This window comes from Gopherus flavomarginatus, chromosome 2 (assembly GCF_025201925.1).
Source record: "Gopherus flavomarginatus isolate rGopFla2 chromosome 2, rGopFla2.mat.asm, whole genome shotgun sequence".
In the NCBI taxonomy this organism is placed as follows: domain Eukaryota; kingdom Metazoa; phylum Chordata; order Testudines; family Testudinidae; genus Gopherus; species Gopherus flavomarginatus.
Genome location: NC_066618.1, coordinates 234,354,822 through 234,369,798, shown reverse-complemented (window position 1 = coordinate 234,369,798; position 14,977 = coordinate 234,354,822). Strand labels below are relative to the sequence as shown.

General features: G+C 37.8%; 1 protein-coding gene across 1 annotated transcript in view; it reads right to left on the bottom strand.

Annotated features, from left to right (window-relative positions):
• Positions 1-972: 972 nt before the first annotated feature.
• RAB2A (RAB2A, member RAS oncogene family) overlaps positions 973-14,977 on the bottom strand; it is an 80,248-nt gene continuing 66,243 nt past the window's right edge. The window contains exons 7-8 of the mRNA XM_050938943.1: positions 10,503-10,571; positions 973-2,218 (exon numbers count right to left, since the gene is read on the bottom strand). Of these exons, the coding sequence (XP_050794900.1) occupies positions 2,123-2,218; positions 10,503-10,571 (165 nt within the window). The 3' untranslated portion in view covers positions 973-2,122. The remainder of the gene's footprint in view (positions 2,219-10,502; positions 10,572-14,977) is intronic.

Genomic DNA, 14,977 nt, shown 5'->3' with positions numbered 1-14,977 from the left:
GAGAAGGGGAATCACTTGTCCATAAGACTTATTATACTAACAACTGCTATGGCCAAGGACGGCTGGCTCCAATTTCCAAAATGGCCTGAGGTTACTATGGAGCACTGTATTCCTTTCTCACATCTCCGGGACCAAGCATTTTATCTTTGCAGCACTGGCAGCCCCCAGTATCCTGGGAGGAAAAGACTCTTGGCTCACATTAAGTAACAAGTTGTACTGTTAGACTACCAATCAGATCCAAGGTAGATTTTTATTCTTAGATTTCTTGTGTAGCTACCCAATCATCACATTGTTTACCACCATTACCCAATGGATTCAGTCAGTGTAGTACCTCTGAGTCAGCACAAGGGAAATCTTTTTTTGTGTGCTTTATAAATGCTTCAAGTTGTACACAATTTTGGTTTCAAATGATGTTATATTACAAATAATATTCATAACTGAGATAAGTATGAATGACATAATGGTCTCACAATGTTCACTAGTAGAAAATATAGGTGAAGGACAATGTATTACAGACAGATTCCAATACTTCTACAACCATGATTGGATAGAAAGAGGTCTAAAATTAGAATCAGTGATGAGTATTTGCTCATTAATAACACCCCTCTTATAAAAATTGCGGAAGACCTCACATACTTTTAAACTTTATTTAATCTCAGAACCATTGCTATGTTACGCTTCTCAGATTAACATCAAAAGTGATAACGCTCAATGTTCCCTTTTGTAGCTTGACAGTAAGTGTAGATGAATTGAGGGGGACTCGTGCCCCCCCCCAATTTATGCCTCAGTCTCTCCTGGTCCATTAAAACAAAACTTGTGGCTGAAATTCTTTTCTTTAGGGAGGTATATGAAGCATGAGCTAGCATTGGTGTCACCCCTTTATTTCTGAATGTATATTATATATGAAAAATAATGGGAAGTTGTTTCCTCATTTGCAGTCAGACCAACATTAATATTCTGCACCTTAACCAGTTTAAATACTTAAACACAGAATTTTATTTTGCACTGTTAACTATTTCATTGTGAGAAAAAATAAAATAAACCACCACATTGAGTAAAGTACCAAAGCATTTCCAGTTTTGGCTTTTATCACACCCCTTTCACAACAGACAAGATGCTTACCATATATTTAGGATTACAAGTTGCCACTGAAAGAAAACTTTACACAGTCACTGTACAACTAGGTTGAAAAACTGTCCTGCATGAAAAATATACTGAGAAATCAAGCAGTAAACAAGGAAAAAAAAGAAAACAACAGTGTTCATAATGTGCCATTTTAAAAGGGTATCAATTCCGCCTGTATTTTCCATTCATTATACTGTGTTTTTACCTACAGTATTCATTAAGGCAAACAACTATCCATTTCTGAAGAGGTGCTGTGGAAATTGTGGACAAACAGCAAACATTTGGCATTAAAATAGTTAACACATATGTAGCTTCCAGTAATATACATTAAGCATTTTTCTTGGACTTGAGGATAATGGCAGGAGAGGATGAACATGCTAACAATGTCAAAAAGGTTTAAAATTCAGCATCCAAGCGATTTCTGATAATGTTTCTGTAGTTTTCAAGCTCTAAATAGTATAGACTTTATGCAAATGCATTAAAGCATTATAGCTTGGCAAATACACCCAAGCAGGTTATTAAACTATATATACAGAAAGTAAATGATAAATACAGAATTAAAAGAGTCCTTCTGCTTTTCTTTATAGCCTTGAAAATTGACAAAAACTTGGACAGCTCTACAATATTAAACATTAGGTAACCACAGTAGCTGGGAAACCTAACTACACAAACTGATTAAAATACTCAGATGACTTTGTAGTGTTTAATACAATTCAGTTTGTAGTCAAGGGCACAAGACAACATTTAACAAAAATAATCACATCAACTGAACTAGAAATCAAATGTAAATAGATATGAATACAATCTCCAAAATCTGTCTTTTAAGTGAACATTAACCATTTATTCAAAGTTATACAAGAAGTTGAAGGATAAAGTCTTCTTCTGCCACATGAAACCAACTTACAATAGTTTCATGTCTCAGTTGAGCTGCAGTGGGGGGAGGGTGAAAGAACAAGTTAGTGGGCCCCATTTGGGCAGCTAGAAAGTAAAAATAGGTTCAACAGCAGCCTCCACCAGCTTGTTGTCCTCCCTGATTGCCTGCAAGTGTTGCATTACTAGCAGCATGCTGAGGGCCAATTTTAATACCATTTGCCTGAAATAAAGTTGAATACACAGCAATTATTATTTAAAAAACATTTCAATATGCTGGAAAATACTAAAATTAGTCCATTAATTTTTGTTTATGCACATGTCTAAAAGTAGTTCTCCTTTTAGTTTCACATACAATAAACCACAGGAAAAAAAAATCCTATTTAAAACTGTGTCTGGATGCAAATAAGGAAGTAAAATTAAGGGAAAGATGCTTTCCTTCTTGTTTCAGTTTTTCTCCATTTCATTGCTATAAACAGAACTCTGCCTGTTCTCAAACTGTTAACATAAACACACAGGAAGAATAGTATTTAAATGCTATTCCACATAAAGTAGCAAACTTTTAAAAATAAAAATATACATTTCTAATACACACTTGAGAGATTCAAAACCTCCACTGGTTTAATACAATGTAAAAACTTTTCCTCTCTAGACAGCATTTATTTCCATGTTGAATCAGCTGTACAGGCTAAGGGCATACGAGTGTTCTGTGTCATCAATAATTTCTATGATCCCCAAAGACATGGCAACTTGCCAAGAACCCACACACAGCGTAGCTCTTTCATTCATCAAACTCACACTTATATCTTAACCCTCACTCCCTCAAGTGGATTTTACCTAAAAATACAGCACTTTGAGAAAAGTAATACAGTAGCTTCAGAAATTAAGCTCTTAAGGAAACTTTGCGTCACAGTAAATCTCAGATTTATAGTGCTTGGCAGTTGTTCTGCAACAGTAGTAGCCTTGGGGTTTCTGGCACTAGCTCAGTATTGACAGCAGCTGATGTGGTTTCTTTTCGCTCTTTGACTCCTCTTTAATAAAAAGCATGCCCTATGGCTCATTGGTTTTGCCCCCTCTGGGCTGGTAGCAACTTCTTGAAGAATCAAGGAGCCAGACTTGGCATTAAGCCAAATAAATAGCACGGACTGTTGGCTCCTGACAGCATATTGCAATCAAAGCTCCATAAGGCACAGTAAAGCAGTCAACTAGTATATGAAACTCGACAGATACAATGAGCATGCCTCTTCAGAGGCCCTGATTACTGTCCAATTTATAAAGCATCAGTTTCTAACTGAATGGCATCTCCTTTAAACCAACTCAAGACTTTGTTACATTACCCCTGAAGAATTTTGAAAAACTGAACAAGCTGGATGAAAAAAAGGATATTAACAATGAAATATTAATTACAATTTATAAATAATCTGAGAAGTTAGGTTCTTAAAACAAAGATCCCATGCTTAAGACTGAAGGTCTTAGCTACAAGTCACATAGTTTAAGCAGCTGGAGTGGTAGTGAAGCTCTCTCTAATGCCTTACTAATAACATCTATTACTATAACTAGAAGTAACTTTTTACTTTTTAAGCTTCCATGTGCTGAGACAACTTAATACAGTTCTGCTAATTCCTTTGCCCCATCTTCCCCAACAATTCAGTGACTTCCATGTCTATTAAAAGCAGTCAGATTGACACTGCTAGAAAATGAAAGCCCTATTCACAGAACAGATACAGAATGGCTGGTGGCAGTGCACAGTCCTCTGTGTGGTTCCAACCAACTGGCCGTCGCACTGATCTCAAGGGACACCTCTATAGGTGAAAGAAAAGGCTATGTGCCAAGGACTAAAAGGACATCTCAGACGGCCAACAAGGTGCCCCATTAGTGCTGACTGTGCTGTTGCTTTGTGATGTGGACATTAGTCCACCAAGAACATGACTGATCCCACCAACTTACTTCAAAAGACGAATGAAGAGCTATATTAGATGATAACTTTGATTACTAACCTGTACTGAATTTGAACCAGTGATCAGACATGAAAGGCTCTCTATCTCCCTGAGCTACTCAGAGCACTCTCACATAGTTATTTTTCAATGTAAGGGCATATGATGTATTTGAGAATTTAAAGACATACATCACAAAGATCTACTCTGAGACAGTACACATTGATCCAGAAATTTTCAGTTGTTCCAAACATAAAATGTTTTTTTTTCGCTCTAAGAATTTCTTCACTACAGAAAAAGAACAAGCCATAATCTTTACTTTGCCTACACAAATTCGTAACAGTGGGCAGTATTTTACTCCTTATAATATCCAGCTACCTAAATCTGGATTATTTAGTCATATTTCATGTAATTCTCAAAGTTAATTCTTCCCCCCTCAGTCTAGAAGTGCATGTAATTACTGGACAAATTATAGGAAGGTGTAATTTGATTTAAAAAAATCTAGAGAATCATAATTTCAGTGGTATCATCCTATCCGGAGTGAATGGGTGTATTTGCTAATCCCCCGGTTGGTGGAAATTTTGATAATATGTCAGCAGAAATGAGTCAAGCTTGGTAACATTCAAAAGCCCTGTCTCCCATGAACACAACGGTACCAAACATGACAATCCTAGAACAATTCTGTAGATATACATTTGAGAAAATGTTAAAAAAAATCAACGCTTTTTAAATTATACTTTAACAGAGGCATGTCAAACATGCAGTCCTCTCAAAGTTAAATTGTGGTCCTGGACTAACAGTACTCTTATCAGATAATGCTCAGAACATAACAACTGATTATATTTTTTAATGTTGCAGATTACTAGGAATGGAAGAAGCATCTAAAGTTTATTTGATATCATTGTTAAAAAAGAAGCAGTTCAGTGGTATTGATTATCAGCTTGGCTTATTATGCCAACAGAGTTGTAATGAGTAAGGCTTCATGTTTGTCACTGATTCTGTGACTTTCCATGACCTCCATGACTTCTGCAGAAGCTGGTGCACCTGCCCCGGAGGCTGCCAGGCCAGCTTGAGCAGCCCCTGTGCCAGGCACACTGGCCACTGCTGGGGCAGTCTCAGGCTCCCCTGCCCCCCAGCAGCAGGAGTTTGGGTTTGGGGGGTCTCAGGGCTGGGAACTAGGGTGCGGGCCAGTGCTTACCTGGGTGGTGGTGGTGGTGGTGGTATCTTGCCAGAAGGGTGACAGGAGCTCCCCATCTTCAGCTCCTAGCTCCACATGCATCTTCCACCTGCAGACACTGTCCCCACAGCTCCCACTGGCCGCAGTTCCCAGCCAATGGGAGCTGCAGAACCGAGGCTTAGGGCGAAGACAGCACGTGGAGCTGCATAGGGAGCCTGCCTCCCCCCCCAAATCACCCCCTCCCAGAACCCGCAGCACCTCCCCCTTCCTCTCCCCCCCCCACCCAGCACCCACGGCACCTCCCCCTGCCTCCCAAGTTTTAGTTAGAGGTATATAGAAGTCATGGACAGGTCATGGGCCATGAATTTTTGTTTCCTGGCCATGACTTTTACAAAAAATACCCGTGACTAAAACGTAGCCTCAGTAATGAGACACCGGTTAAGATGTCAGCATCCAGACAGAAATTACTGGAATCCATCTGCAAACGGTATGCACATAATTATATAACATAATTACAATCCTGAAGTAATTTATTACAAAATGCTTGTTTTTACTTTGGTCTTGATCAGTTTTAGGCATCAATGGGGAGATGAAGAGTAGCTGACTCTCTGGAGAATAACTAGGTCCTCTGCAGTGGTAAACACAATGCTCAGTGGCACCTTACATGCTGTAAGAAGTGCACCCAAAAAGTGAATCTGATAATGTTAGAGAGGAAGTACGTTGAGCATCAGGAAAAAGTTGAGGATGCTGGGACAAGTGCCAGTTGTGGGCGAGACACCTAATAGTAGGTCCCAAGACATACCGTATATACTCATTCATTAGCCCATTCATTTATAAGCTGACCCCCCAAGATGGTAAGTAAAAATAGCAAAAACTGTATGAAAAAGAGTAAGCTGCTGGCGGGTCGGGATGTTTTGTTTACCTGGAGCGTCTGCAGGCATGGAGCCCCTCAGCTCCCTGTGGCCGCAGTTCGCCATTCCCAGCCAATGGGAGCTGCGGGAACCACTTCCCACAGCTCCCATTGGCTGGTAACGGCAAACCGCAGCCACAGGGAGCTGAGGGGCTCCATGCCTGCAGACGCTCCATGTAAACGAAACAACAATGTATTAGATGTTCAATTCAATGATTCCATAGAATTTAAAATCATCAAATTTTGGTGTAGACCCATTTATAAACTGACCCCCACTCTTTGATGGGTCACTTTTTCACCAAAAATATTCGGCTTATGAATGAGCATATATGGTACATTTTGAGAAGAACAACTACTTCTTCTGCAGTAAGCTCAAAGGCATCCCTTAAGCATGTTTCAACAGATAAGAAACTACATGGAGTCACTCTTCGCAAGAGCACTGCAGGGAAAGTAAAGTGGGTACATTGACCCAAAAGACACCCACGCACATGACATTACATAATACATTTCTGGTGTAGGATGTGATATGCAATGTGTTACACCAAGCCCTACACCAGTAATGTATGCAATATGTTATGTCAAAAGGACGAAGCAAGAGAAACCAATACTGATTTTACTACTGCAAACTGTGTGACTCAGCTGGAGTTCATAAATTGCCTCAAAAGGGCTCTAATGGATGGGAAAGTGGTGCTGACGGCCAATGCAGAGCTAAGCACAGAGTGTGCTTTGAATGGGATTGAAGAGGAACAAGTGCTTAGCAGAAAGGCTCTTAAAAACTTACTGAAGATGAACTGTGGGATATGGACGTAGGTTTTGCAATCCTATCCAGAGAAATGAATCACAGCACATAGCACATCTTTTATAGCTTTTAAGGATACCAAAAGAAGAAGAAAGCACTGATGTTAATTGTAATATGAAAACTGTTTGCAGCTGCTAAATTTATATGGAAAACTATTCTGTCCTGGAGTATATGGGAGTTTCAGGGATCCGTAGTGGATGACAAACCTAAAAAAAAAAAATAGTGTGACCTGTTCTACTTCTTTAAGAAGTGCATCAGTAGTTTCAATGACTTCAGCACAAGTATTTTAATAAGCAAGCATAGCACAAGTCTCATGTATGTGTGTTTGAGTGAAAGGCAGGTTTCCAACACATGCATGACAACTTTGAGACATATAGTGGTAAATTACAGATAAGTAGCTATTGGTTTATCAATTCATTCCAAAACAGAGTACTTCCCCTGGAGACTGCAATTGAAAATGAGGTTCTTTGCCACATGGAACTGAATGAAGAATTGTCTCTTCCTCCAAACCCTGTTTAGGATAGTTTTATATTTAGTGCTGTTGAGAACTTGGACTTTCTTGAAGATACAGCAGATGGCAAAGGTACTCTTTATGCTACTGTGATGGTCTCCTATTAGAAGTGAATTAATGGAGATCAGTCCCGTCCTCAAGTGCTATAGGAACCAGCAAAAAACTGGGTCCTTGAAGGAGCTTACTAACTTCATAACTCACTCACTTTCCTATCAAGATCCAAAAATTCTGAAGCCAAGGAGTCCAGTTTTCAATGAAGTAGCAGTTAAATAGGCTATAGCAGAGTTTTCTACATTGACTAACCTTGACCTCACTTAGTTGTGCTAAAGTCTGATGTGCCTGAAGTCATTTCCCAATGGGTACAGGACTTGCAAGACCAGTTCCACAAATCCAGTGCATATTCTGCTCATAATGATCTATTGAGCACAATGGAGAGCTGCAACATCATCACAGAACAGATGAAGCAATTCAGTGAGGTTGAATTGATGACAAAGCCAACTTTCAGGATGGTGCAGCAATACATGCAGATGACTGAATCTTTGCTGCTCTATTCACTCTCTCAGGACTTCTAATTAGAATGTTCACCTTGCAGCACTCCAAGATGTTGTGAAATACTTTTCTGCTTTGATCTAACCAACTATTCTGTGATGATGTTCTTGGTACCTTGCTGAAACAAAAGGTGCAGAAAAACATCTGACATATGGGAGGAATTTTGAAAAGGAAACTGAGTTGTTAAAAGATTGCCAGTACCCTTAAGAACATAGGAACGGCCATACCGCGTCAGACCAAAGGTCCATCTAGCCAGCCCATTATCCTGTCTTCTGACAGTGGCCAATGCCAGGTGCTTCAGAGTTGCTTCTGTGCACTTGGTTCAGATGAAGCACTGGAATGTGAAAATAGAGCAGTGAAAATAATTGGGCGGTTGGGGAGGCTGGTGGGCATAACACAGCTTCCAAATTACTCTTTTCCAGTTTTTCCTGACCACCCCAAAGCTCCATCAAATTTAAAATGACACATTAAGCATGGCTAGGATGACTTCCTCAGACATATCCAAGATTTCAGTTGAATGGATACTTTGGGTCATGACTTGTATGTGGCCTTCAAATCCCAAAGAATTATCCAAGGCTCTGTCAATCTATGGGATCCAATCAAGAACAGACTAAAGCTGTGCTTGAATGCAAAGGAAGTCAGAGTGAAGGTGGCAGGGACTATTTCAGAGCTAACTACAGACAGGTCATTGTTTGCTCATCTCCAGGTCATGTCCAGATTGTAGCAAGATGTTGATCTGTGTCAGACTTTTGGAAAGTATGAGTTCTCTGTGGCAGCATGACGGATGTATAAGGTCCCAGAACAATGCACGTGCAGACGAAAAGCAAATAAACAAACATTTTGCATGGTCTTCCTAAGCCAGCATCTACTGACAATGTGACTGACAGCTTATGCCAGCAGAAACCTTTCAGATTCATAGATGGTATGGTTGAGGTACAAGCTCTAGATAAACCAGAAACTGTTAGTACCTGCTGAGACTTGGCTGAACACCTCATTATGAGGCTACAAAGAAAAATACTGTACCTATGACGAAATCCACCTCATGTTTGACACATTTGCAGAGGAGTCAACTGAAAATATTACTAGAAAGAAGAGACTTCAAGGTATTGCACTGCCTTGTACAAAATCTGTGACTCCACAAACATCTCCAATGTCACAATGAGTGTGAGACACTAGCTTCTTCACATGAAGGATGAGTTAACCGAATACCTTGCAGAAAAATGCTCCAGCATGTGAAAAATTATTCAACAAATGCTCTGTGAGGATGTGACACTATTGGAAGGTTGGCTGGAAAGAGGAAATTCTCTTACTGAAAGGCATTTGATTCAGCTTCTGAAGACTCTCTCCTCATTGTGAAGGTGCTCAGAATGGCTGAGCAGTTATTGGTGGTCATAAATGGACTGGAGGCGTTCGTGTACCAAGTTTACCATTTGAAGACCAACATTATGACACCTTACAGAGCTATGTCGGTGAATGTTTTCCAAGAAGAAGACAAACTGACCAAGGGTGTATTTATACCTGCTATGAAGAGAGCAAATGGTCAAGTAATAGAATGGCCAATGGAAAATTGAGCACATCCAAAACTACTCTCCCTATTACTCCTGGATGGGTCTTGGAGGATGGACTACTCACACCAGTTATGTGTGAAGTACCAGGTGCTTATGAATCAATTCTTCAGCTAATCAAATGATTGTGTAAAAGACCAGATGCTCATCATGCTGCATGAGTTTGGCCAGAGCTTGCCTTGTACAGAGATGTGCAAGTGTAGTGTGGATGATGATCAGTGTGACCTGTGTCTAGCAGTGATGTCCTAGATAGAAACACTGATGGTGACTGAAGAATAAATGTTTTCAGTCCTACATGTCAAGACTAACTTCCCTAGAATTAACAAAGATCAATGTCTTTTACGTGAACAATGCATCCCCATATTAACATAGAATTAACAAAAAAAATGTTTAAACATTTTCTCGAATATATAACAAATTGTTCTAGGTTTGTCATGTGTGGTACCACTGTTTTCATTGGAGAAATGGCTTTCGAATGATAGACAACTTGACCTATTTCTGATGACACTGTACTATCAAAATTTCCACAAATCGGAGGACCTGGAACTGGGAGGGCAGCGAGTCCCCATTATTGAAAATATGATTCTGTCAGATTTTTACAAATCAAATTACATCTCTCCCTTATTTTTCCAAACACTAATTTGCCCACGGAATGAGATTTTACTACATTATGCTCCCACACCAGCTCTTGCACACTGAGCAGCTCATTTAGTATATCTGGCACATTAACATGGTCTCCCCGTCTGCATAGTGGAAAATTATCTCTGACAGCAGATGACATCATATGGGGAAGTGAATGAAAGTGGATTTTCTTCTCTCTTTTGGGGATTTACATGATTTTGTGATGCTTCACGAATGGATAGGGTCACTTAATTCTAATCTGTTTTCATCACAATAGTGAATCTGTGTAAAAACGGGATGTACAAATGTTTTACTGCAATGTGTGCAGAATACTGTAATATGTGTGTTACAAAAAGCAATCCAAGGTCTTGTAATTTTGTGCTTTTAAAAAAAAATAAAGTAACTCACTAGAGCATGCTATCAGAATACTATAAATGTTACCTCATTATTAATATCAAAGACTCCTTCTTGGATTTTCTCATAGATTTCTTTTGCTGTATTAATAAATGCCTGAAATGGAAACAATATAAAATTAGATCATATTAATGAGACAAAACAAATATAGACATAACAAGATACTCTACAAATCCCAATACTCTCATGAAAGGTCAAATTCTGCTCCCACTAAATTCAGTGGGAGTTTTACCACAGACCTCAATAACGTATGAAGATTTGGGCTGTCAAGTGATTAAAAAAATTAATCACAATTAATCTCACTGTTAAACAATAACAGAATATCATTTTTTAAATTTTTTGATGTTTTCTACATTTTCAAATATAGTAATTTCAATTACAACACAGAATACAAAGTGTACAGTGCTCACTTTTTATTTATTTTTGATTACAAGTATTTGCACTGTAAAAAAACCAAAGAAATAGGATTTTTCAATTCACCTAATACAAGTACTGTAGTGCAATCTCTGTCATGAAAGTTGAACTTACAAATGTAGAATTATATACAAAAAATGCATTCAAAAATAAAAATATAAAATTTTAGAGCATTCAAGTCCACTCAGTCCTACTTCTTGTTCAGCCAATTGCTTAAACAAGTTTGTTTACATTTGCAGCAGATAACGCTGCCTGCTTCTTCTTTACAATGTCACTTGAAAGTGAGAACAGGTGCTCTCTTGGCAGTGTTGTAGCTGGCGTCGCAAGATATTTATGTGACAGATGCGCTAACGATTCATATGTCCCTTCCTGCTTCAACCACCATTCCAGAAGACATGTGTCCATGCTAATGACTGGTTCTGCTCAATAACAATCCAAAGTAGTAAGGACTGATGCATGTTCATTTTCATTATCTGAGTCTGATACCACCAGTAGAAGGTTGATTTTCTTTTTTTAGTGGTTAGAGTTCTGTAGTTTATGCATTGGAGTGTTGCTCTTTTAAGACTTCTGAAAGCATGCTCCATACCTCATCCCTCAGATTTTGAAAGGCACTTCGGATTCTTAAACCTTGGGTCGAATGCTGTAGCTATTTTTAGAAATCTCACATTGGTACCGTCTTCGTGTTTTGTCAAATCTGCAGTGAAAATGTTAAAATGAACAACATGTGCTGGGTCATCATCCGAGACGGCAATGTAAATATTTTGTGATGCTGCCTACAACAGTGTCATGTGAACACCTGTTCTCACTTTCAGGTGACATTGTAAACAAGCAGCAGGCAGCATTACCTCCTGTAAATGGAAACAAACTTGTTTGTCTTAGCGATTAGTTGAACAAGAAGTAGGACTGAGTGGACTTGTAGGCTCTGAAGTTTACATTGTTTTGTTTTTGAATGCAGTTATAGAACAAAAAGATCTACTTTTATAAGTTACATGTTCACAACAAAGACTGCACTACAGTACTTGTATGAGGTGAAGTAAAAATATATATCATTTTTACAAATATTTGTAATGAAAAATAAAGTGTACCTTGATTTCAATTACAACACAGAATACAGTATATATGAAAGTATAGAAAAACATCCAAAAACTTTAATAAATTTCAATTGGTATTCTATCGTTTAACAGTATGAATAAAACTGTGATTAATAGACAGCCCTAATGAAGATCATGTCCATTACCCATCCGAAATACCACGTATCACACACAGCTTACAAAAACAGTGGTTTTTGTAGTAGCACATGTAGCCCAAAACCTGGCATCCAATAATTACTGAGAAAAGTTGTTTTTAAAATATATATAAATTACTCTTAAATAATTTATTTGACCTTATGGACAGATAATGTGGCAGATGGTTCTCCCACCCTTACTATCTTTGTAATATTCCACTCTAGATTAGAGTGCTTAGCAATGTAAAACTACAGGGTGCTTATGATATGTTGTAAGGATGCGCTCTGTCTGTTGTACAAAACCTTATACTATCATTTAATATTCATCCAATTTTAAGTTTTTTCTCTTAATTAATCTTGTACTTGGGAGGCTATAGGCAGTCATTTGAATATTAAATAGCTAAAAACCTGGGCTTTTTATACTGTCTTCAGAAAATGTATCTTTGAATTCAAAGTAATGACTTAGTTATACTATAGTTAAGGTCAGAACTAACACATTAGTCAAATGAAAAGGAGTTACTGGAGAAAGATTAGCATTAGTGTTGAGATACAAAATGTAATCTTGCCCTGTTTAGCTTTATAGGGCAAGTAACTCCTGAAAGACAATGTATAATTTAAGGTTTGATTGATGATAATATCTACAATCAATATTACAAATCAAATTCTCTTCAGATTGTACAGCGATGGTGTTTCAATCATAAAAGGGATTCTATCTTCTGCACAAGCCCACCACAGCTGATGTGGATCTAATTCAAATATAAAAAAGTAAACAGGGTTCATGGAGAGGAACAAATCATACCTTTCCTCATTTCTACACTGGAAGCATTTGACGGCTGAACTTGCCACCAGAGCTTTGTTTCCTAATTAACAGGACTGATATGTTTTCACCTTTAAAGGCCTTACAGCTCCCCAGAGTAATCAATCTACTGCAGCTCAATTACTGCACCAAGCACACACCACAGCCAGTGAAGGAGACTTGAACGACTGCAGCAGGAGCGGAAAGATATGAATATGCATAAACTCTAAGTGGGTGATCGAATCATCACAGAGGGTCATGAGAATTTGCAGCAAAATAATGAGAAGAATTAATCATTGCAGATTCACAAGGCACTTAGGAAGAGAGTACGTTTTTCAAACGTGTGTAAGAGTTGAGGAGGAGAAGAAACTGGCTTTCAGCCAACTATGAACTGATTCACATTCCTCAGAAATTGAAGTTTTCAATATAAAGAAGAAACTTATATTTGTTTCTGATAATGGACCAATTATTGCAATGGCCACATACACTGGACTAATTGAAAAGAATTGTCAAAGCTTGAGAAATTCACACAGCTGGAAGCTCTTATGTGGATATTCACTTGTTCCCATTAAACTAGAACATTAAACAGAACCATGAACTCCTGAAAATGTGTTATGATAACTTCATGTAAACAAGCACTTAACAATTGGAACATACAAGACGACTAGTCCTAGAAGTCACTATCTGAGCATGCCTACCTCTTACTGTTAATTCTATTAAAATAAAAGGTAATCTATCAAAATTAAGTTCCAAGGGAGTTTATTTTAGACAAAGAAAACTGCATTGTAATTTATGAGCATAAAAGTTACAAAATACAGTGGTAAGTCTCTCTAAAGAAAATACAGATATTTCAAACTTAACATTCAGCAGATAACTGTTTTAGGAGTACTTTGTCACTCATATGAAATAATCAAATATAAAACATTTTTGTTCAGTGACCTTGCGATCTGGATCGCAACCAGGTCTCCTACTCAGCAAGGTACTTAAGCATGTGCCTAACATTAAGAATGTGAGTAGTCCTTTTGACTTCAATGTGACTACTCACATGCTTCACGTTAGGCACACACTTGCTGAACTGAGGCCTACAACAGTGTGTGATTAACAATGGTAGGAAAAAGTAATAAAAATATTCTAATTCAACTGGTTATCTTTAGAAAAAATTAACAGATTAACCACTTGGCACTGGTGGTTCTGCAGCACCAACTATTAGTGGTAATATATTGCAGCAGGCTAATGCACATTGGGAAATAACCACTTCTATGAAGTTATATATTAACTTTAATCCTGATTTGAAAAAAAAAGTTGTTTTTTCATGTACTATAACAATACTTGGTAAGTTTACTTTTTAAAATGTTCTTCAGTGGCACTGATTCTGAAAGAACTAGTCAGGTATGGAAGTGAAACACTTCATATCTACCACTAAAAATAAATAAAATAAAGAAACCTACAATTTTCAGTTAGTTTCCTAGAAAATCATACTTTAAAGTCAGCCCATGGTTCAAACCATAGGTTGACTTAAAAATATGAGTCTTAAGAAAACTAACTACAAATTGTAGTTGACTCACATTAAGAACTCTATACCAATTTCAGTATTCTATAGTGCCCCAATTAGCAAGGAAAAGTGGGTGAACTCGGCATAACTGACTTTCTACCAAAAGTCATTTATATGCTGATTGTACTATGTGGAACATTTAATATATATTTTGAAATCTGATGTATTTATGTAACCTCCATTTGAATAAAATGTCCCACAACTATTACAAAAATAATTACAACCAGGGATCTCCATGTGCAAGTTTAAGCCTCAGTTTTTCATCTCCATAATTAAGCATGAAGTCATCAGTGAGATTATTTGAACGGTGTTAGATCAGTCTGTATTGGAAAACTATCTCGGGGTGAAAATAAAAAAAACAACATGATATTTCATGAATTTATGGAGCACATTGATCTTCTGATTCCCTTAAAGCAAAACACACACAAATGCTTACTGGATAAGCAATGTGAGATCAATATTTCCAACAATCCAACTCACCTTAATAATCATCTAGGACATCGAGTGCAATAAGT